Genomic DNA, 24,447 nt, shown 5'->3' on the forward strand with positions numbered 1-24,447 from the left:
TTATTCTAATGTTACATTTGGGTTTTTTTTCCTTCTGTAAATGATACTATGTAAATAAATGCAAGTTTTACGTTTAGCAAACAAAATTTGCTACATAATTTAGTAAACATAACACCATACATCTATTGAAGAGCGAACTCTAAGTAAGCTACATATTATAAAGGTGTAAGAAGCAACAACATAAGCGAAGTCCAACATATCTAATAGCTTGCATGGATCTGGAGATACCTTCTAGCACTTTAGTGTATATTCTGTATTAATCTTTCCCAGGAGTAAGAATTTTATTTGTGTGTTTATGTTTTTACACATACTGAAATGAACACACACACATATATGCACACACACTTTTACATTTTTCATAATGTTCAGAAATTTAATTGTTCTTACAAAATAAACATTGCTATTAGCTAATTCTGTAACAAGTTTTTTGGTTTTGGGGTTTTTTTTGGTTGTTGTTTTAAACATGTACAGTACACTAAACTTTAAAATTGCACAGTGCCAGAAGAGGTACACCTGCTTGGTGGATTTTTGAGGCTATTTAACATCCTCTCAGTACTCACATACACCAAAAAAAGTCACAAACCATACAGCGGGTTAACCTCATGAAAGAGTTGGAGGAAAGAGACCATAGCAAAGGAAAGCCCAAGAGCACCTATTCCTAAATATAATAAGCCCTATGTATGTTCAGGCTTAAACTTTAATGCTTCATAGGAGGTTTATTAACTCACAGCTGACTACTGCTGGGCATAGGGAACACTGTCAAACTAGTGAATATGGAATAACGCATTGACGTATGAAATGAGACAGTGATAAAGAAAACTTCATTTAAACATTAATGAAGGAAATAAATGGCTATAATATCAATAACATACAGTTCGTTCTACGTCCAGAAGCCTTTCCTATCCATTTAGTTCAACTTTAGTAGCCACTGTTGTTTCTCCTTGTAGGTTCTGAGCTACGCAAATGTAGTTTCCAGCATCTCTGGCTTCAAAATCCTCAACAACAAGAACGCTCTTTGAGATTCTTGTGGTATGTCCTGTTCCTCTGTTCATCAACCTCCAGAAGTTTTGGATAATCACAGGCCTCTCAGACTGTTTAAAAGGAAAAAACAAAACCCACATAAGAAAATACATGATTTGGCAAAGTGTATTTAGTGACACTGCCCTATCAAACCCTGAAGCAAGAGGTTGGATAGTAGGAACCTATAGCCAAGAGTCAGCCTTAAGCAAGGAAACTGAAGATGTTTGGCAGTTGCAACAACATTCCTGTATTAAATATTGACCTACCAATAAGTTATGCTAAATAAAGATAATACAATAGCTCTTCCACTCTAAGTGCAGGTACTGTGTATCTTTAGATTAGCGATGGGCTGCCAAAGCACTGCCTGGAGTAGGTGAATGGACTCAGCTGCAGCTGTGGGCCACTTACTTACTAAGATTGCATTTGGGTACTTGGTCAAATGGGTGAGGTATCTTGGAGGAGATGTCAGGATAGATGTGAGCTTATTTTCAGACTTTCAGCGTGTCTCAAAAAGGAAGGCAGCAGTGGCATGCCTTAGTTGACCAATTAGCACAGAGAATAGCTTTAAATTGTGTGTTGCAAAATAATTGCTCCTCCTCTGGTTTCAGAAACACTGTGTTAGATAACCTACAAGAAAACAGTAACAATTCACAAATGCTCCTAAATTAATCCTCACGTTATGCTTTCCAAAATACACGTGTAATGTCAAAGCCAAAAATACAAACAAGGATGCTTAGAAAGATGCTTTTTAGATCTTGTTGTTGTTGTAACAGGCTTGCTTTTTCCCCTACCCCCACTTCTACCCGGTCACACTCCCTGGAACGTCAGAAGTTCGCAAAGGACTGGATAAGATCAACTGGCCCAAAGACAGACCAAGGCAGTCTCTTTCCTTCCAAAATCCATCATGCTAGTCAGCAGCTTTAATCATGTTGGCTTGTGCTACACTAATAACCTAGCTGAAATCATAGAATACCAGGTTGGAAGGGACCTCAAGGATCATCTGGTCCAACCTTCCTTGGCAAAAGCACAGTCTAGACAAGATGGCCCAGGACCCTGTCCAGCTGAATCTTAAAAGTGTCCAGTGTTGGGGAATCCACCACTTCCCTGGGGGATTACTCCAATGGATGATCGTTCTCATTGTGAAAAATTTTCCTCCTATGTCCAGCTGAATTGGAATCTCCCCTGGAATAACTTGTACCCATTACCCCTCATCTTTTCCATGGAACAATCAAGTACTACTGCATGCTTAATTCAAGCCTAAGTTAGCTCTTAAATATACCAAGCAGAACTTCCCTGACCCTACTGAAAGTGAAGGTAAAGGCCATGTAAGGCAGATGCCATTTGCCTGATTGGGCACCTGCTAGCCTAGTTCTTAAACTAATTGCCTTCTGCTTTGAAGCTAGTTTCAGGGAATCCTATTAAGGAGTGGATCAGTACGCATTCACAGCAAGGGAACGAGCAAAAGCAATTGTCAGGGAGTGGCAAGGGAAGAAAAACACCGACCCAACTGAGTGACAAAAAGTAAGAGTGAGAGGTTAGTAACTACAGAGATGAGATGAGGATCTGTCCAATGCAATGTACCTAGGAGTAAGCTGGGATTAAAGTGCTGCTTCTGCTCAGAGATTAAGTGTTAGATGACAGCTCAGGTGCTGGGTGGGATAGTGGGGAACAAAAACTATCACTGATCTCCCTGCACTGAAAGCAGCAGCAGTGAACAGAAACATCCAGTGAAACTTAGAACTCTGTCCTTTTCTTGCACAGAAAGAGGTCTATCTGACACCAGCATCACTGATGGTCGTCTCTCTTCTCCCTCCACCCCACCTTTTTCCTTTGCAGCATGTGAATACTTCCTTCATAAATGTACAGTCTCCAACAAGCATACAGTGCTTCTACTCTTGACATTTACTTAATCATTTTGTTGGGGCAGAAACGCAAACACAACTCTTCCCTCCCTGTCCCCAGGCACGGCTGGAGCTGAGACTGTTTCCTCCAGCAGATAAGCACATCAGCCCTCTCCGAGGCAGATGCAGGCCACAGGCCAAAGTCTCTCTCTCAACCCCCATAGGTGGGTGCAGTGAGAAGGTGTAGCCCTCTGTTCATAGTGCATGTGCCCTGCTGCGCTATCCACAGCAAACAAGGGAGGTAATTTGCATGTGTTTAGCTGTTTATAATCAATCAATGCTAGAGAGGTGGTAACTAGCGCACGTGCTAGCACTGCATGGGATGCCAGAAGACCACTGGAAGCAACTGGGCCAAGAACAGCCAGCAACCAGGCTTGGGCGGCCATTCAGCTGTGAAAGATGCAAAAGTAGCAAGGGGTGAACGCTAATAAGGTACAGACTTTTGGAAGGCCAGGCTGAGTCCAGAATTTAATTGCTTCAATTGTTTGTTCTTTGTAATTACAGTTCTTTACAAAAGACATAAAATTGGGGTTGTACAGCCTGTTACTACAGTCCAATAAACAGATATCAAGGAAAGCTAAAAAAAAAACACCCACCAAAACACACCAAAAACCGCAATGGAAAACTGTATCAATCAAAAAAGCTAATGCGATCAGCAGGGGCATTTCTTCTCTTCCCCACCCAGGAGAGTGAATAGTTATAAGACTGTCAGGGTTAAAGCCTCACCTTGAAGGACAGAGACACTGCCATTTGTTGATGCGTCTCACTCAAAGTAATGCTAAGAGCTAAATTCAGAGGAAGACATTGGCCATTGAACTCAAAATCCACTATTGCTCTGCAGTTCCCCGAACCCGGAAGCACCTAACATTTTACTTTTTTCTTCACCAACAGCTGCAAGTTTCTCTGCTCGTTTAGACATCTGTCCCTTTCCTTCCTAACTTCAAATGAAGGCCCAAACCAGGAATTCTGCCGAAATCTGCTGCTGCTCCATCTAATACTTACTTTTCAGATCACCTAATTCATGCTATCAGTACCAAGCCCCTCACCAAATGCAGCTGAGTCTGCCCTCATTTACTAGCCAGGACAGAGCAGGAGGGGAAGTTGGCAATTGCTCACAAACTCTCAGACTTCAACAGTCTCAGGAGGAAAACTTACACAACAAGCAGCAGCAAAAAAACCAACATCAGGTGTAGGGGAGAGGGGGAAGTGAAAGAATGAACTGACATCTAAGCAAGGACTAGAAACCTGGTTCTACGTGCCCAGTGCCCTCACCAGCAGTTCAAATCCCTTTTGAGTTCACTTGCTCTCTCACTACTTTTTCCCTGAAAAGGCACGCACCTTCCCATGACAGCAGAGTGCAACAGTCTCCATCTTAATGGCTACAGTGAACTTCTGGGGCTTTAGATCTGAATTTTCTCAAGCCTAGTAAGCATTGAACTCCACTCATTCACTTAAGAAATTACCTCTGCTGTTACATTACTTAATTCTATGCTGGCTCAGGGACACCAGCGCTGATACGAGTGCCTTATTAGCATGCTCTGCATCATCCTTTGACCTCTTTGTCAGCGACATGGACAGTGGGATTGAGTGCACCCTCAGCAAGTTTGCTGACGACACCAAGCTGTGTGGTGCAGTGAACACACTGGAAGGAAGGGATTCCATCTAGAGGGACCTCGACAGACTTGAGAGGTGTGCCTGTGCAAACCTCATGAAGTTCAACCAGGCCAAGTGTAAGATCCTGCACATGGGTCATGGCAATCTCAAGTACAATGGATTGAGAGCAACCCTGAGGAGAAGGATTTGGGGTGTTGGTGGATGAGAAGCTCAACATAAGCCAGCAACATGTGCTCACAGCCCAGAAAGCCAACTGCATCCTGGGCTGCAACAAAAGCAGCATGGCCAGCAGGGCAAGGGAGGTGATTCTACCCCTCTACTCCGCTCTGGCGAGACCCCACCTGCAGTACTGCCTCCAGCTCTGGAGCCCTCAGCATAAAAACATGGACTTGTTGGAGTGAGTCCAGAGGAGGACTACAAAGATGATCAGGGGACTGAATCACCTCTCCTATGAAGACAGGCTGAGGGAGTTGGTGTTGTTCAGCATGGGGAAGACAAGGCTCCGGGGAGGCCTTATAGCAGCCTTCCAGTAGTAAGAGGCCTACAAGAAAGATGGGGAGGTACACTTTATCAGGGAGTGTAGTGATAGGATGAGGGGGAATGGCTCGGTTACCCAGAGTTGTAGATGCACCACCCCTGGAGGTGTTCAAGGCCAGGCTGGATGGGGCTTGGAGCAACCTGGTCCAGTGGCAGGGGTCCCTGCCCATGGCAGAGGGGTTGGAACTAGATGATCTTCAAGGTACCTTCCACCCTAAACCATTCTATGACTCCATGAACCCAGCACCTGGACGGCTGGCAAATGGAATACAATGCAAACCCTCAGGTCCGAGAGGAGAGAATACAATCCAAACCCTTTCTGCTGGTGAAGAGTTCCATCTTCCAGCAGTCCTTCCTTTACTTCTAGCCTGCTTACAATAAGCAGCAGTAGAGATAAGGCTGCTTAAGAAACAAGTTCCTACGAGAAGACAGGGGACCATCAGTGATGCTACTCAGATACTTTATTTTGTCCAAGAGAAAGGACCAACAAAGTTCTGAGATTCACTGGATGCTTCCAGTGGATTCTTTCAGATGAGACTGGGCAGAAACAGATTACTGTGTTTCTAGATGTGGATAACAATTAAGCTAAAAGATTCTGTGTTGCGATGATTCATGTGCCCGAGCCATGGAGATGGAAGGGATATCAAGTGCAGAGGCATCAGCGAGGCTTTGTGGCTTGCCCTAGAATAGCTTCTTGACGCTGGCTGGTTTTGACCCTGTCTGAGGCTTTTCTTTGTAAATGATGCCAGAGGCCAACTGTCTCTGGAATGGAAACCCGAGGGAGGAGTGAGCTTTGCTGAGCTTGATTTTTGCTAACATGGGTAGACCTCTCCAGCTTCATTCCTGGACTACTTCTAGGCTCTCAGAGAAAGATGGGCTGAAGTTCAAAAGGGACAGGCTGCCTCCTCCTGCCAGCATGCCTGAGCTAGCAAGAAGCAGACACCACAATTTGACAGAATCTTTACTCCAAATCTAGACACTGACTGGCATTCAAAGCACTGCCTTTATGAAGAACAAACCATTTCAGCCAGGGCATGCATGTCTTACCTCTTGCCCAGGGTACTGCCACCTGAAGTTCACATCTACATCTGGCTCCCCAAGGACTGTGCAGATTACATGAACGCTGTCACTGACTTCTGCTCTATTGGGTGACACTGCAACTGTGGCTGAGGGCGGGCCCTTGGGAACTGAAAGAAAGAGAAAAAGAGTGTTTGGAAGCAGAAAGTTAGTTTCTGAAGTTAAATACACTGATAAAACTTAAGAGTCAATTTTTTCCTCAGTTTGCTTAATGCAACAGGTAAGTGATGTACACCTGCAACTTTCCCGTCTACGCTGGGAAATTGCTGGAATTTAAACCTACAAAGTTTTATCATACATACTTTTGATCAAGATTTTAAAACTCTGATTACATTACTTATATTACTTTAAAAAAATGTTTTCTAAACAATGTCAGCAGAAGAGACAATAGTCAGTGTAAGCACATAGAAAACTGCACCTTACCTTCCACATACAGTAGGTGATACTTGATGGAAATCTGAGGTGCTCCCTGTGACACTGCTTTGCAGTAAACAATACCTTTATGATCAGAAGTAGGGTGCTGGTAGACAAAACCCTTCTTCACATCATAAAGAATATCAATTCCATCTGTTTCAATTTCTCCTGCTGGAAATTCCCTGTGCAGAGTTACTTTTGCTGAAGGAGTAGTAACACGGCACGGGATGACTGCAGGTTTATCTGGGTTCAGGTAGACAATCTCAAAATAACTGGGAGTGGGTACAAAAAGTTCCTCTTTATCTGTGCAGAAGAGTTGATATAGTTAGAATAATATTTACATCTTGGTTTAACAGAAAGAAGAGAAAGTACTTACGACAAGAGAAAATAGCTATGAGCAACATTAAAAATTAACCCAAAGCTTTTTGCTTTAAATACGCACACACACAAAAAACCAAACCAACTTTTTTAACCTCTGAGTATATATTTACATAACTGGCATTAAAAACATCAAATGAAAAAGAAAACCACAGTATTCTTCACTGTACTCAGATATTTTTTTTTAAGCTTAAGGAAATCTTTGGAATTCCTTTTTAGTAAGTTTCCAAATACTCCTCTGGATCTAATTCTGTTCACTTGCCCTCTTTTAAAGGGTAACATACACAAAAACCCACCACCAGTAGTAGATAAGCACTACTAGAAAGATATATTCTTTGAAGCTACAGCCTTTTTATACATACAATTTTAGGCAAAATGTTTGATTCGCTGCTCTAAGTAGCTGAAATATTTAGTGCTTCTGGAATGACAGTTAAAGAGTATTTCCATATTTGGCATCCTTCTTAGAAATATAAAGCTGAAATTCCTTGACTGCAAAGTTTATTCCAGCCTTTCTAAAGGAATGTATCCTCAGAACATTAGGCACTTCTGATAAATAGCTTCTGCACAGTCTCATGGTGTAATTTAGCTCCAAAACATATCGCAAACAATCCTATCTTCACATTTTATACCGTAATATTTGCTAGCCAAGAATGCTTTAGCTCTAATCAGGCAGCAAAGGTTGTTTTACCATTCGGAATATTTTCCATGAGAAGAACAAATTAACCATTTGATGTCAGCTCTGTTGTACCAAGCAGCAGTAAACTGTGCAGTTAGCTACTATGATGCTAACCATGCAGTGTTGGGGCTGCAGTCAACCTCAAGCTCTGTGGGACAACACATGTATTTTAAGAGTGTTTTGCCTCCCAAAATGCTACATAGACTCTTGGGAGAAATTGTGGCCTTACCAAGATCAATGAGGTCAAGATTTTTAAGTCAGTGCAGGTAATGGGAAAGGGGCAGGGGAGAGGGAAGAGGGGCAGGAGGGGAAGAGTCCATGTGGTCATCTGAATGCCATGACAAAATGAACCTTCAGCACAGATCTATTTTCTTTATACAGATACATTTTCAAAATTAAACTTTTATTCATTTTGTAGAAGAACCTCAGATTGCATGTTAGTATTTTCAAAGATATTTGCTTTCCATTGCATTATGCATTATTTTGGGTATATATTTAGCATAATCCACAGGGAAAACTGACTCATAAATCACACTAAGCAAGTAATTTTCTGCTCACCAGCACTGTTTTCCTTAATATCCACTAAAAAAGACGAAAATTGTGCAAGAAAAATCTTGAGAGTGAAATAGCTGATGTAGCTTTAATCCTGTCTTACCAGCAAATCTATTTCCATTCCCCCAGTGAGTTAATTACCTGTGAAAAAGATGTATGTTGAACCTGTTCTAGTCTCATCCTTCCTGCATTTGTTACCATTGCACAGCTGAAGCCAGCAGCTATATTCACCCGTGTCTGCTGCAGTGGAGTTTGCAAGGATCAGCTGACTGTACCTGTCAAGCTGCTTTATACTGGGGAGAAGAAAAACAAAAGGCACAGACAAGCACAGATGTATTTCCTCGTACATTTCTGTCAGCTCACTTCGAGTTTTGATTTTTTTTAATTCCTACTTTGCAACTGATTCACCTTTCGCTTTCAGAACTATGTTGCAACTTCCCCTTTTGCTCCAGCAAAGACCTGCTTACATGAGTAGGTTTATGGATTTCAACTTCACACAAGCACTTCCAAACTTTTGTCTTGCGCAGTTCATTCCTGGATTCCTTTCAGTCCCCACTTTGAAACTGGGCTGTGACTGCTATAGACAATATGTTCAGCTATGTTTTGTCTCCGTTTGTCCATGTATATCCCATATTTTCATGCTCCCAGTCAACCCACATGCATCTCGTCCTTTTTTGGTATCATTAACTGTAGCACTGCTTCAATAGTATACAACAAAGATAGTTCAGGAGTAGTAAGCAGCAGGTACTTTAATAAGAGCTTGTTTGATGATTTATGCCTGCTTTCAGAGTGAATACTTTCCCATCTTTAACATCCTGGTCCAAGTTTCCACTTGCAAACACCATCATAAAGACCTTCTATCTCAGCTTGGATTTGTTCTGCAAGTAAGTCAATTTGCATTGCCTACTCCTCTGCCCTAAGCCACCTCACTAGCACCCTCTCACTGGAGTTTCCTCACCACTCCTCAGCTATTTCAGAGCATGACCTTGAGAACTGCTGGAGGTGTAACTGGCAGCGTCATCACGTAACTACACAAAATTCAGCCTGTGTGATTTTTTCAGATTTGATTTGCTTTTTTCTCCTTCTCCTGAATTTCCCAGGTACATCTCAGTGGACTGTCATTTGTAAATGTGCAAATATTTATAAATATGTAGATATATATGTAGATATTGACCATGTTGCTAAGGGTCAATCTAAGCAATTCAGCAGCTACAATCTCAACTTGTTCTTTTTTTGATTTTAAGGTTTGCTTTCCTGGCTTTTTCTTGCAGACAGATGTTGTTACAGTTGGCAGTCTGCTACGTTGCCTTTTGATAGACTGCAAAAGCAATGGCCCAACAGTACCAGTTCTCAGGGACCACCGTTAGGACAGCCGTGTGGCAGTACTGGTGCACTCCACTGCTGCTCTGACCCTTAAAAGTGTTATTTTCAACCACCTGCCTTTACATGGTAACATCCAGAACACAAAGGTTTCCCACTTTCCTTTGTAATATATCAAGTTACAAGGTCGTTTCTGCTCTAACCAAGTCAGGAGAGATTTTTCCAGTTTTAAGCATGTGATAGTTAAGTTCTTTTCAGTGTTCCAAATGGGGCCTGGACAAATACGCAGCTTGCAGGAAGTCTGAGCAGCTCCCATACTCTTACTCAACTGTGGGTTCTCTGAATATTTATTGTCCTCCAATTTCTTCTTACTAATGCGGCAGTTATTCTGTAAGGCAGATGCCTGACTGAATCATTTATTTCTTGGATTAGCATGCTTTGAAGAAATCCTCTAAAACACTTTGTCACTGTGTAACAGTGGTACTATAGACACGCCTGACCGCACTGTAGGCTCTGAACGCTATGTTTTGCTTTTGTCTCCACTGCAGGCAGAATAACTGCTTAAACAGAGAGGCCACTCCTTCCAGCTACGCGCACTTACCGAAATTTCTGACTCCCTAGGTGTTCTGCTAGCAGTTTGCACTACTACCAGCAATCATAAGCCACGCTTCATGGAACCCAACATTTGGCCTCCAGCCAGGGCCAGCAGCATAGAAATTAAAAACACAGCAAATACACAACCCAAACAGGGCTAACTGAGAATTATCTTTTCCATTAAAGCCCTCAGACACCATTAGTACACTCATCCACCATGGGGCAGTTTTGAGGCCTGCTTAAGGAAACAGGCAAATCATGTTTCCTACCAGCTAACACGCTTGTCCTACACAACCTAATCTGATTCCACTTTTTGGAATCATGTAATTATGGAGTAGTAGCACTTTTGTTTTTAATATATACACTACATTACATGATAAATTTATACACTATATTACATTATAAATTATCTTCAGTTGTTGGATAAGCTTTGAGACATTCCTATTCGTGCAAGAGATCCTGTTGTGTATCACACCCAACAGGAAGAAAAGAGAAATCCAAAACATGTCCTAGTCTGTATTATTATCATTATTATTCGGTTTCACAGATCACATTTCATAGGCTACATGACTACATCCACATAAAATGTTTTGCGAGTATCCAGTATTAAATGTCAACATTACAGAGAAACTATTATGCCAGAACATTTTTGCCTTCAACCATTAATGCAGACACTGAACTATAGCTCAAAATCCCAACAGACAGAAAAATAAGGTCAGAGTTAATTAATTATTGTACAGTGTGTTCTACTTAGCTGAGAACAAGCTATCCAGTAATCAATGGAAATAGCCTAGTGAGGTAGTCATCCACAAACATGCACTAACAAAACCTGGCAAGTGAGAGTGGAAGTGTTGAAACTTGTGACATGACCATATTAAGCACACAAAATAGGACATATAAAGTAAATTATAAATGGTAAATCCTGAAGCTGACCAATACTTCCAGGATAACGTTTATTTCATTAGTAGTTTAGATGCTGGGAAATCTGACTCAAAAGTTAGAACTTTGCTGTGCTCTACGTATCACAAAGTAAAAATGTTGTATATACAAACTTTTCAAGACTGTTTAAAGAAACTAGAAAACTACTCCAAAATCTTAGTCCGTACATTCATCTTATGAAGCTTTAGTTATTTGAAGTTCAAAAAATCTTTGCCAGAAAAAATATGCCAAGTTTAGAAGCTAAAAATAGATATAAAAAGACAAAAAGACAGTGTGCATAGCATCACTCAAAGAACATCTAGCAAACTCCTCTCAAGCAGCGGTATTCATACTGACAAAAGACAGCTTATCTCAAATACAAGCTCACTAGGAGAGGAACATAACATCTTACTGTTTAACACAAGAAAAAAAAACCCTAGCTTTCAGACTTCAGAGTACATGGAACAAAACGAAATTCAGTTATACACATGAGCACAACTGACACCCCACTAAGCCAGAAGGAGCGTGCATTCACTGAAAGCAGTCTAATTCTGCCCTCTACAACACAGTTTTCACAATACTTGCGGGAGTACTCCTGTCCATACACACCCCGCACACACAAATATGCGTGTGACGCACGTCCAGCTCTTAGCCCCAGCTTCCTCCACGGGAGCCGTTCCATTTCACATGAGTTTATATATCAGATAAAGTTCTGTGATAAATACAGGCGGTCTTTGGCAAGTGAGAGACCTCTGCTACAAGTCCAGCAGAGCAGAGACTACGTGAAGTTAGACTGTCATCATCTACAGCAGCTTTTTCTATAAGCATAAGAAAGGGAAAATGTGCTTGCCCTTATTTTTCTTTCATTCCTCTCAGGTTTTGATCCTTCTCACACATTGCAGATCCAGTTTCTGGGTGAGCCTGGAGTCATTAATTTGTTATGCACAGTCTTACAAAATGGCATTCCAGCCCTTCTGTTCTGGAGGTGCACAAGCTACCTTTAACCGCTAACACCGCCAAGATTTTTGGCCAGTTCAGCCAGTACACAAAATTTTCAGACAAAAAGTTATCTGCAGGGTGTATCTGTGCTGCACAAGGCAAGAGAGCATTATAGATAAGCTAGTCCTGAAGCAAGCTGGTGCGTAGCCTTAAGTCAGGAGCCAAGTTTGCATGATTCTAGCTTTCTCCCCAGAGCTGCATCGCATGCTACAGTCTCTAAATCTAAGTAAATCATTTCAGTGTGTGCTGTTATTCACTCCAGTGAGGATAGTGGAAAGAGAGGATTTCTCCTCTGGCTCAACAAGAAACAGAGTCGTCCTCCTTTCACTCAGCATCTTTCCCTCCCCCCATATAATTTTAGTGTATGTTAACTGCTACAGACCTATTAAAAACTGAGATTCTCTCACACAGCAAGCAAAAATATTTTATTTACCAGGACATAAAGTACACCTACAAAGACAAACTCAAAGAAAGCATAGCCACTAATACTACAGAAATGGCTTTTCTAATTATAATCTCTTCCTTCTTAGAAAAGTCATATTGTCCTCCAGGCTTCTGTATTCTCCTTACCATATGGGTGAGTTAAAAATGTGATAAGCATGGCATGGAGAGAAAACATCTGGCTTTTATCCCTACTTCTTTTTGCAACCACCCATAGGAAATATACTATGTGGATGCTAAATTTAACTAGCTGCAAACCAAAACATCCTCTTCTCCCAGAACCATAAACAGGAAACAGAACACAGTGAGCATGCATCTTCAGTGACAGCTCCTGCCTTGGACCTCTGCTATTAACAACCTCCTGACCAGCTGAGCTACAAACGTCATCGTCACTGCCCTGAACCTTAAGGTCTCTTCTGCCTCCCGTAATTGTAATTCTGTTAGATGTCAAGGTCCTTAAAGCCTTCTCTTGTAGCAGCTAGAGTTAGAAGATGTTAGCAGTTCCTTGCTTACTGTTAAAATTCCCACCAGAATTGAATTTGTACATCCCTCTTATTATTTAAAGAAAAAAACAGGAATTGGATGACTGAGCATCTATTGCTGTAGGGACGTCCAAATGAACAAAAGAACAGTAGTCATTAGTCCCCAGCAATTGCATGGGCCTCATAGCCATTGCCCCTCCTCCTCACTTATCCTCCAGCCCGGCAACATGCTCCTTCTTCACTTTCTGGTACCTCCTCAGACCCCAACGACTTCCCCCCTGTTGCTGACACCAACTCTGTTTTGCACCAGTGCTGCAACTCCAACAAAACCAGCATGGAAATCCAAGGTAAAAAAGCCCAGCCCAGTTAATTAGCTCGGGTTTCACTCTACACCTCACTAATTGGCAATGAAGGGATTACCTATTTAAGCAGTAAGAAATGTTAGAAAATACTGGACATATATATCTATCTAGATGATGAAACAATTTTTGCTGTAGGTTATTTGCTAATATTTTTTCTGATTTCCCCCCTTTGCCCTATATTCAGCATTTTATTTTAAAATAATGAGTGTAATATATTTGTAAAATTTTAAAATTTGCCTTTTGTAGATGGTACACAGTCTTTTATATGCCACGAGGAAGACCTAAGCTCCTCTTGAAAGAGAACAACATTGTTAATAACCTTTGCTGCTGCCAGTTCACTTAGAAACACTACCAACTGAGCTAACAAATAACATGCTATCTTTATGATTTTCCAGTTGAGTTCAAACATAGCTTTCTGAAACCATGAAACATAAATTTCTTATTTCACATTCTATAAAGCAGACTTTGTTTCATATGCATCTATTAGCAGTACAGCAAAGATCTTGAGATAATTACCAAAGTCATGCTAAAAACGTGACGAAAATGTAACTGCAAAAGATTCTGTGGTCAATGTCTCCATAAATTATTACTATTCTGTGACTCTGAAGTGCGCTACTAATCTATGTTTTCAATTTCTCTCGTTAATTGTAGGATCTTCTGCTTACATTTAAAATTGTTGATTTAGTCTAACTCAGCCTTACTGCTTCAATAACTTATTTCAAAATAATTTTTCTAAAGCAAAGATCATCATATTTCAATACAGTCCCTTAAATATAAGTCTAACATACTTCTAAAAGAAAATAAATACTTAGGCAAGTTATATCCACCCAGACAAAATGTTTTATAGCATTTATTTTGTATGATGTTATTAACTTTAGTTATATGGTTAAAATATTGTAAATATTGTGAACTTGAGTGACAACAGAAAGGCAAGTTGCTGAGGCAACAGAATCCCAAACTACTTCAAACTACAAAATGCCAAACGACACAATTAGAAAATGCGTTTTTTTCCTTCCAAACTACCTTAAATTCTTGTATTTTGTCCAATGTGCATCACTAGAAAAGTACTTAATTTTGCAAGAGAGGAATAGACAGTCAAACAAATAATGAAGCAGCATTCAGATGTCTCTCCAAAAACTGAATACTCGCCTTGCCTTCTTTAATGCCAGACACTAATACTCAGATATCATGACCTGGAGGTCTACAGGACCAAACTATGCCAGCAACCTATTTGCAAATGCACAAAACATAAGATACACTTGAAAATAACAGCCACCAGGGAACACACACGCTCCCTGTTGATAGTATTTTGCACATTCAGCTTTGGCTTGCTGGAAAGTCAGGTCTGTATTGCAGCTGATAAACGCCACCTACTGGAATAAATCCAGATAAAACATTATTACTTGCAAAAGAAAAAGCAATAGTTGTTTAAATTGGCCACGAGATCTTTTGAGAGATATTTCTGCAATAAGCCCTCAACAGAAATAGGCTTTCCGCAGTAACTTACTATGACAGAAGCCTTGCACTAGCTACAGAGGCTTATTCAGCCAGGGTGGTTCTTGAACTCCTCAGTTATCGGGGAACAAGCAAATAAACACTCAGGGAAGAGCTGGCTCATGAATTTCAGAAGGATATGCTAGAGATCACAGCATATAACTGCCAATCTTCAACAGTCCTCTTTGAAAAGAGAAATAGAAAGGAGAACATATCTGAAAAATTAATTAACTGGGAGTGATTTTAAGGTAGCATCATACCTGCAAGTAAGTGATATGGGTCACAGAGATTCAGATAGTCTCAGTTATTTCCAGAGAGCATACACACTTGTACTTAACTTAGGAACAAGAGTCTCCCACTCTGGAGACATTCAAAACCCACCTGGATGCCATCCTGTGCAACTGCTGTAGGTGACCCTGCTCTGGCAGGGGGGTTGGACCAAATGATCTCCAGAGGTCCCTTCCAACCCTGACCATTCTGTGATTTTGTAATAGGTGTTGATACTTTGCCTATACCTCTGTGCCCCTCACCCAATAATCCACAAAAAGCTCCTCAGAGCTCTTTCTTAGGGCATCGTTCACAGTGCTCCACAGTCTCCTCGCTCACTACATGTTTTTTATAGACACATAAATCTCCATAAAACAGCCAGTGAAAACATACACTACCCATGGCAAAAAAAATGCCTGTGGAAAACATCTTTAAGCATCTTCTATGTCCCTCCTCTTTGAAATACAGAACTAAATTACTACATTTAATCTACATTTAGATATGTGTACTATCCTCAAAAACTGGGAAGACAAACAATTGTACGGGGTTTTGGAGAAGATGTTTAGAGCAACAGGACATTCACCTGGTAGGGCAGCCAAAGGGAGAGGGTCCTCAGCTCCTCTTCCTGCTCTAACAACTATTTATGTGGTTTCCACTAAGACGTCACTAGTTGAAAGAGCGAGCCTTCCTAAACCCAAGGTGACTATCCTCGGCATTAAATTCTGCCACACCACAAACTTTGCAATTCCCTTTTGCACACAAAGGTAACTTTGACTGAAAAAGTAAAGACTCCTTTTACTTGCTCCTTAGCATGGTGGTTGGTGTATTTATTTTATTTTATTTTTTTTTTGCTAGTTGAGATCCCCTGGTTTGAGCCCTTTCAGGAATTTAATCTTAGTGTCTCAGGTGGTAGCTACATTAGCAACCACTACAGCCCACCCGTAGCAGGTCTCTGTAGAGCAGCAGTTGGTAGTGAGTACCTGACATCTACACTCACAGATTTTGAGAGTTTTATTTCAGACAAGCTCTAATATTGTTCCCCGATAGTGGCTGGAACACAGTGTTGACCTGCTGGACCACATCTTCTATTTTACATTCATGTGAAGGAAATCCAGTTCACACACTTCAAGACTATTCCACAGTGCAAATCACAGGGCAGTAACTGATGACAACGGAAAGATGCTCATCCTTTTTTTGGTGACATTACAAACACTAAGTGGAACATCTTGATTGTAAAAATGTAAACAAACAAAACCAACATCGTTGAAAGCTGTAGAACAAAAAAGTTCTGTTTTTTTTTTTTCCCCTCAAAATGAAAAATAGCTTACCTGAGTCTGGAGTCTTTAAAGGTGTCTAAGTATGAAGGATAGTTCCAAGTAACATTACTTCCCTTACACCGCAGTTCTATGCTTTGTCCTGCAGACAGGCTTAGAGTGGCAGCTAGTTTCTGGAAACGACCTTTATCCATCACCTGTGTCAATATGGACTGGGACTTCAAGGAGGAGTCAGCAGATTCTCTCTCTTTTATTTTGGGCATTTTGGGTTTTACTTTTTTGTTAACAGGCTTGATTTTGTTTTCCCCAGCTTCTTTTGGATGCTTACTCTTTGCAGGCTGTCCAATAACTAGTAAAATAAAGAGAAGAAGGTAATGTTACTGATTAGAAAAAGGTTATATAGTCTTTTTGCAAAAAAAAAAATCTTCCTTATTATCACAGAGAATAACTAAAGTTTTGTTCTTCCTATAAAGGATTCATAAAATGAGTAAGATTTAATTTCCATATGTTTTTTAAGCCACATGCATGACCCATTTTTCTGGAGAAAAAAGGGGAAAAAAGCTTCCAACAACATGTGGAAAATCTATACTTACAGTTCACATAAACAGAAAAATATGTAACGTATGCAAAACTTTACAAATGGGAAGGGAAAGAAATACATCATTTCTATCCTCAGTTACTTTTGTCATTTCTACCTCATGTCATTGCCATTTAGCACGCAATGCCACACAAGTTCACCATTTCATAAGGATGTCACACACCCATCAATTCTGCACGACCTTTTCACACACCATGTTACCCTAAGAGACACATGAGGAAAAACTGGCGAGAGTGGAACTTCATGACAATTTATAAAATACTGACAGTTATGTGTTTTTCTTCTTTTACAGTAAGTACTGTACTTCAGACACTTGAAGGTAGTATTTAATTCATCACTTCTCTGTAACAGCCATTTATTTTGACAGTCCAGATGAAAAGAGAACCTTACTTAGAGGCAAACAGTAAGAGATTTCATTACCCGCTAGAGACAACAGGGATGCCCAGCTGCCTTTAAAAACAAAGCAAAGGAAATGGAAGGGGAAAGGGAAAGTGAGGTGTCTCAAAAAAAAAAAATACAAAAAAAACCCCACCAGAGATTGCCACTTTAACTGCCAGCAGGAAGCACGGATCTTTTCCGAGATGAGTCTAAAACCGCTGTCCCGACACCAAGAATTCCACTAACTGTGCCTGACAGTTAATTCACATTGAACATGACTTTTCCACATGAAAATGCTCGGATATTTTATGGTACAAATCAATCAAAGAGCTCCCTCTGGAATTAAAAGCAGCCCTGCTGCATACTGAGTTAGCATGAATTAAACTGGTACTGGCTGCAGTATGAACAGCATCATTTCCAGACTCCTGCCACTGATGGCTCCCGTGACATTCCTCATACCTCAGCTGGACACCGTGCACTGCTTCAGCCTTCCACTTCTCAACGTCCAAGCTGATATACACCACATCTCTTTTAAACAGCACAGAGCCTTGTGAGCACAAATTTAAAAAACAGGAAATTCAACCTGAACATAAGAAAATGCTTTTTACTGTGAGGGTGTTCAAGTACTGGCACAGGTTGCCCAGAGAGGTTGTGGAGTATTCATCCATGGAGATATTCAAAACCCAACTGGACGTGGCAACCTGCTCTAGGTGGCCCTGCTTGAGCATGGGGTTGGACTTGATGATCCCAAGAGGTCTCTTCCAACCTCAGCCATTCTGCGACTCTGTGATCTCAGCACACAGAGTAAGGCTGCCTGTGTAGGAGCATTTGCCTTCTGGTCTCACACCAACTGGAAAATAAACCAGAAGACAGCAATGCTGTAGTCATCTTAGTTTGCCCAATGCATTTTGAACATTTTTTGACTCTTATGTAATAATAATTTTTTGAGAGGCACACATCCAGTTACTAAGGTACATCCCTTCCTTGCCACACAGACAAACATTTATCCCACTTCTAAACTGTGAGCGTTGGTGAAGTTGATTGCAAAGATGCCTCCCCACAGTAAAATAAACCACAAACCGAAGAGATCAAATAGAAATTCCTTCCAGGAATCATGATATTTTACGATAAAGAGTAACATTTTATAGTTTCTGGAAGGGAGAGTGAAACAAATATTTGTGGTTCTTCCAATTTTTCTTTGCCCCTGTAATGCCACTGGCCATGCAAACTTGACAAACCTGGGGGAATGATGATAACAAAGGAGAATTTCCGAGAAGAGGTTGCTGCCTCCCATGGAAGACCACGAAGTAGGATTTTTCCAGTTACTCAGAACACATGACCCTAGTGAGTGACACAGTGCATACATTACAGGGGCAAACTGTTGGTGCAGGAGCCCTTTTTCCCTGCATTACATTAGAAAAGCTACAAGAGGTCAGGCCAAACATTTACCTAGCCAACATCTTCGCACTGACACCACCCAGTGTCAGACATCAACCAGGCAACGGGGCAATCACCTCTGCTCCTTTCATACTAGTCCCCTAGCTTCCAAGAACCTTTAGCTCAAGAGATCTGTGAACCACAGCTGCCTGCCATTGTTTTACTGGCCTTGGTGGAACTTTCCCTCATTAATTTGTATAGTTTTGAAAATTGACCAGACAAGTAATACATAAATACTAGATGCCTCCTAGTTTTTGTATTAAGTGAGTAAATATCCATTGTTTCTCCAACAACTTTCTCTGCAGCACTTGTACTTTTACAGAACTTAAGTGTCCTTCAGACATACACTTTCCAGACTGACAAGTCCTACTTTATTTAATCGTTCCCTGTAAAGAATATGCATCTTATAGCAGTTTAGTTACATTACATTTGGGTAATGGAAAGAAGACAAAAGCAGACAGTACACCAGGTTCAAGATATGGTCAAAGCATAGTTGTACATTTTAGTGACATCTTCTTTCCTGTCCAAATAGCTCATTACATTTCAAAAAAGTAGTATTAGGAGCTGACTTTCTTTACAATAATCAAGCGTAACTCCAAGATCACTTTCTTAAGTAGGAATTATTAGTTAGAAATTCTTAAGTAGAAACCCATCAATGTGTAAATGAAGTTAGAATAATTTGTGTTATTTTGCACCTACCAACACAAAAATTTGCGCTGCCCAGTCTTTTAAAATGGAGAAATCCTTCCACAGCTCTTTTCTGACAGTTTTCTTTTCTTTTAGCAGATGTATAAATGTGCTGAAAAGTACATGCCTTACAAAGTCCCTGTGAAATTCAACTGGATAAAAACAATTCTATGCCTATATTGCAAAACCTGAAGATTAACTCCTACTCTTTGTTTTCTATTACTTATTACTCCATAAGAAGTCTTCCCTTGTCTCATCACGCCTTGGTTCCCAGGGAGTCTTTAACAGGCTTATCAAAAGCCTTTGGGAATCCACGTACATCAACCAACTCATCCATGGCCACACTCAATATATTAAGTCCTTCAGAGAACTTCAGCAGATCTACAAAACAAAGCACACTTGTGAAGGGGGGGAGGCACCCATACAAAGCCATACTGACTCTTCTGTAATTAATGCCTATTTATTCACCAGTTCAATTTACAGAATACAGAGATCTGGCTTTGTGACTGTGCTTCCCTCAAAAATCTTAAAATACTAGCATATTTCCATTTCCCTGGGAAGGACTAGTTCTGTGATAGGTTATGCATCCGAGTTAAGACTTCAGTGATTTGAGATTCAAATGTTTTTTAAGTCTCAGTTTCATATCATCAAATCATGGCACTTAAACACTGTTCATGTTGCTGATTTTCTCAGAAGCAAGTTCTTTCGGCATATTAATGAGACATGCCCTCTAATGATTCTCCCCATAGAGAAAGATTCTGTCTCAGAGCCTGCTATTACAGTGCGCAGTAGGATACTGCACTCAAAGTTTCGGATGCGTTGGTCATGTCACCATTTTTGATTAAAACCTCCCTAAGCATGTCCATAGTGAACACGAATGCACACAAATAATTAAGTTTTTAATTTAAGTCTTGCTTTCTACATTCTTATCCCCCATTCCTACCAGCCTTACAAATTTTGCAGCCATCTTTCCCTGTACCACCCCAGCACATCAGAATAAAAGGATTTATGGATGGTTTTATCCCTTTTGCAAGCTGTTTCTCAAACTATTTTTGTCTGCCTTATTCTGGTTTTTATATTTAACCCATATGTGAGTTAATGAGCCTCCTCATCTTATGTAATTCCCCCTTCCAAAATTAAATGCACCGGTTGTTTCTTTGGTTTTTATTATTCCTGCAAGAATATTAAAACTACAGTCTATCTGTTCAAAGCAACATCTGAATCCAATTACCTGACTAGTGCTAGATCAAGCCAAGAACTGCTGCTTTTCTCAGGGGTTCTCCAAGTAGCAGCTCTAAGAAGTCATCATTTGGGCATCTAAACAATTGCACTCAGCATCACACCCCGACGTACGCGACTCAGCCTATGTGAGGGTAAGTAATTCTTCCTTTTGCTTTCCTATCCATTCCTTGCTGCCCCTCTGATTTTCCTTAACAGAGTGGTCATTCCCTCCATCACGTTGGGTGGTCAGTAACCAAGTTGGTTGTTCTCCACAGGGCTGGTATTTCAGTCCAGACGACTTTTACTGACAAAACCCACCAGGAATCAGATTTAACATTAAAGCTTTCTTCAACACATATTGCCACTTCTCCCTTTTCTCTCCATCTTTTGTGTAATTTGTGCCCTAGTGTAAGAAGGTCCCACTGATAGGCCTGATAAGCTTTTTGGATAAGTATTCTCATTTCAAACCAGCTGTTCCAAGTCCCTGTTGTACCTTCCAGATTTGCCTGTACGTAATGGTTTTGGCTGGGATGGAGTTGACTTTTTTACTAGCAGCTGCTATAGTAATATGGTTTGAATTTGGGATGGGAACACTGTTGGTAGAGCACTAACATTTTTGGTTGTTGCTCAGCACTCAAGGCCTTTTCACACTGCCCCGCCCAGTGAGCAGGCTGGAAGGGCACAAAAAGTTGGGAAGAGACACAGCCGGGACAGCTAACCCCAACTGACCAAAGGGATATTCCATGCCACGTGACATTGTGCTCACTATATAAAGCTGGGGGAAGAAGAAGGAAGGGGGGGGGACATTTGGAGTGATGGCATTTGTTTTCCCAAGTAACCGTTACACGTGATGGAGCCCTGCTTTCCTGGAGATGGGCGAACACATGCCTGCCCATGGGAAGCAGTGAATGAATTCCTTGTTTTGCTTTGCTTGTGCGCACGGCTTTTGCTTAAATTATTAAACTGTCTTTATGTCAACCCACGAGTTCTCTCACTTTTACTCTTTTGATTCTCTCCTGCATCCTGCTGTGGGTGGAGTGACCGAGCAGCTGCATGGTCCTAATTGCCATCTGGGGTTAAACCACAACACTGTAGAAGCACACGAGCTTTGGTCCAGCCACGCTTTCCCTGTCCCACCCCCCCTCCCCCACTGGAATAGGACTATTTGTTCAAAGTACTCTTTGCAATTTCAACTACATTCTGCCAACCTCAATCCTGACACTTGTTCAAAGGCACACGGATCTTACAACCTCACCCCAAGGAAATGCATCATCCCAAACTGTGTGCTCTTCCACACCTGACACTCTGCCTTTAAGAAACTGCTAAAGGCTCCCCTATGAAAGCTTTTCAATTTTAAGTGCCAGAAGCCTGGTTTTGATTTTCTCTAGATGTTTTCCTCTCCCCACAAGCTCCCTCTGTTCCACATTTCTGTAGCTCCCAGTGAGTCTGAACACTTCCCTCCTACACCACGCTCACACAGTGAGACTCCTGTCTGCCTGACCTTGTATTTCCCTGCAGGTGACAGCTGGGGCACTTCAGGAAACACCATCAGAAGAGCTTTTATCTACACACAGAGAAAACCTAGTTTTGCCTCTTTGCTGCAACTCCCCGAGAAGTGAGTTTCCAAGCAAGCTGTGACCACGCTCTGCCCCAACACTCCCTATCAGTCTGTCCAGGTATCTACTGACACCACCACTTCTGCACCGCACAACCCTGCATTCTCTCATGGCTGAATCGAGTAGCTATATGCCCAATAACTAAATTAACTGGTACAAGAGTCTATCACCAAAGATAAAGAGGACACGCAACCAAATGCCTCCAAGAACACAGAACCCACCACACAGATTCCCCCATCTCCTTACCCAAACTGCAAGACTTCCCTGGGGAAAGGAACAAACTCAAGTAGCCCATTTATGTGAGTACATGAATATGCCATGTTTAGGAAACTCTACCGTCTCACCAGATTTATTTACAGAGCCTTCATTTATTTAAGCCAGCAATAGCATTTCTTATTAAAAAAAATAATGAAGACTTAGTAGAAAAATATTCATTGGGGAAACTCCTCCTTTCTACCTCTGATCAGCTCCTAATGTCAGTTCCAAGACACACTGTACTCATTTCTTCTGCAACAGTACATTCAGGGTCCCTACTAACTCATCACGCTGAAGGAGAAGACTATGCATTGGTAAGTCACAAAAATACACCACACAGCACTTTTGCTCCTGGTTCTCAGTATTTGTCTCATCCTATATTTTAATGTTTGTCTACCCCTTGGTGTCGCAGGTGTTACACAACAATCCCCAAATGAGCGTTAGTCACATAATACTAAAAAGCTTACAGTTTCAACTTGAGACATCACCTATATGCATATGCACATCTTTGCAGCATCAGAGACCTTTCAATTCTCATTGATGCTGATGAATTCTTCCTTAAAAAAAAAAAAAAAAATCAAACAAGTGCAAGGTTATCACAAAGAATAATTTTTAACCACCGGGATTAAGATGAGGGGGAAGAGCCTTTGTGATCACAACTAACGTAACAAAACAGATTGGACACATCTTTATTTGTGGTATTTCAAATGAAAAGTTAATCATCCAAACCAACACTCATACAGACAATACAAGCTGACACATCAACACTCATATGGGCAATCCGGAGGGATATATTTCACTGTTTGTAAGCTAAAATAAGCTAAATTAGGAACGCTATTTTGAAGTCACAATGTCTACATTAGGACTTGTACCTATAGCTTTAGGCAAAGAACTGCCATTAAATATGCCAGGTTACTTTCTCCTGTAGCTAAGCTTCTGGATGACACAGCATGAAGCACCCAGCCAAACCTCAGTGTAAACTAGAAAAACTAAAAAAAACCAAAAACATAGGCCTGGGAAATCTTCTGCATTACTATTCTGCACAACTATTTCTCATTCTGTGTTTTTACTGTCTGTTTCTCAAATAGAAAACACTTTTCTTGATGTGGTAGTGCACCCCCTCAGACCAGATCCTTCAGCAGAAATCCTCTCCCACACCACACTGGTCCAGAGTGCAATTCCTTTGCACGTAGCCGTAAGAAAAATTGGGCTGGAAAGGACTTCTGGAAGTCCCTTCCCACCCTCGTTCAGAGCTTTGTCCGGTCCAGCTCCGACTAACCCAAAGGCTGGAGACTCTACAGCCTCCCCCGACAACTTCTTATGGCACTTAACAGCTCTCAGGGTGATGGATTTTTTTATGCTCTTACAATATTTTTCTCTTTACGACCTCCCAGGCCACCTGTGGTAACTGCCCCCGTGCCTCTCCCCGCGCACCTTAGGGCCTCCCTCCCATTGCTCCACCAACCCTCCCAGGGGCCTTGCTCCCCAGACCCTGCCGGGGTCAAAAAACCACAGAAATTTTGCTTCTTTTGAAGTTTCAGTAAGTTTATTTGCGTTTTGCAAGAGGGAAATAGCCTCTCCTCCGCCTAGTTAAAGTCTATGTAAGCCAAAAGTTGGGTATGAGCGTCCCTTCCCAGTCAAAAAATTGCCTCTTCCCCCACCAAGACTTCACCACAACCTGAAACCCGGTTATGGATAAAGTTCGGTCCTCTCCGCCAACGAACAACTGTGCACAAAACCTTTTTTTTTTTTTTTTTCTTTCTTTCAAAACCCGAGCACCACGTCCACCACTGACCCTCCTCCCGCCGCGGGGTTAAAGCGTCGACCCCTGAGGAGAAACGCCGGCCGGGGGTGGTATGATGGTGCTGCCTCAAACGCCTCTCCCCCAAACCCCGGGACGGGATGAAACCACAATCTGGGTCTCCGGCGGAGAGC

General features: G+C 41.4%; 1 protein-coding gene across 1 annotated transcript; it reads right to left on the minus strand.

The window, feature by feature from the left end:
* Positions 1-899: 899 nt before the first annotated feature.
* Positions 900-18,756, minus strand: PDGFRL (platelet-derived growth factor receptor-like). Its single transcript, XM_009883922.1, has 7 exons — positions 18,746-18,756; positions 17,688-17,824; positions 16,375-16,669; positions 8,311-8,462; positions 6,573-6,866; positions 6,120-6,259; positions 900-1,091 (listed from the first exon to the last, which is right to left on the minus strand). The coding sequence occupies exons 1-7, from the start codon at positions 18,754-18,756 to the stop codon at positions 900-902; spliced, it is 1,221 nt and encodes a 406-aa protein (XP_009882224.1).
* Between the last annotated feature and the right edge of the window lie 5,691 nt (positions 18,757-24,447).

Source organism: Charadrius vociferus, unplaced genomic scaffold (assembly GCF_000708025.1).
Source record: "Charadrius vociferus isolate BGI_N301 unplaced genomic scaffold, ASM70802v2 scaffold514, whole genome shotgun sequence".
Lineage (NCBI taxonomy): Eukaryota > Metazoa > Chordata > Aves > Charadriiformes > Charadriidae > Charadrius > Charadrius vociferus.

Coding starts and splice junctions, on each gene's coding strand:
- PDGFRL (XM_009883922.1), bottom strand. Junction 16,670..17,687: donor TGCTGTTCATACTGCAGCCA/GTACCAGTTTAA, acceptor TTATTTTACTAG/TTATTGGACAGCCTGCAAAG. Junction 8,463..16,374: donor TTTAAAGACTCCAGACTCAG/GTAAGCTATTTT, acceptor TCTTCTCCCCAG/TATAAAGCAGCTTGACAGGT.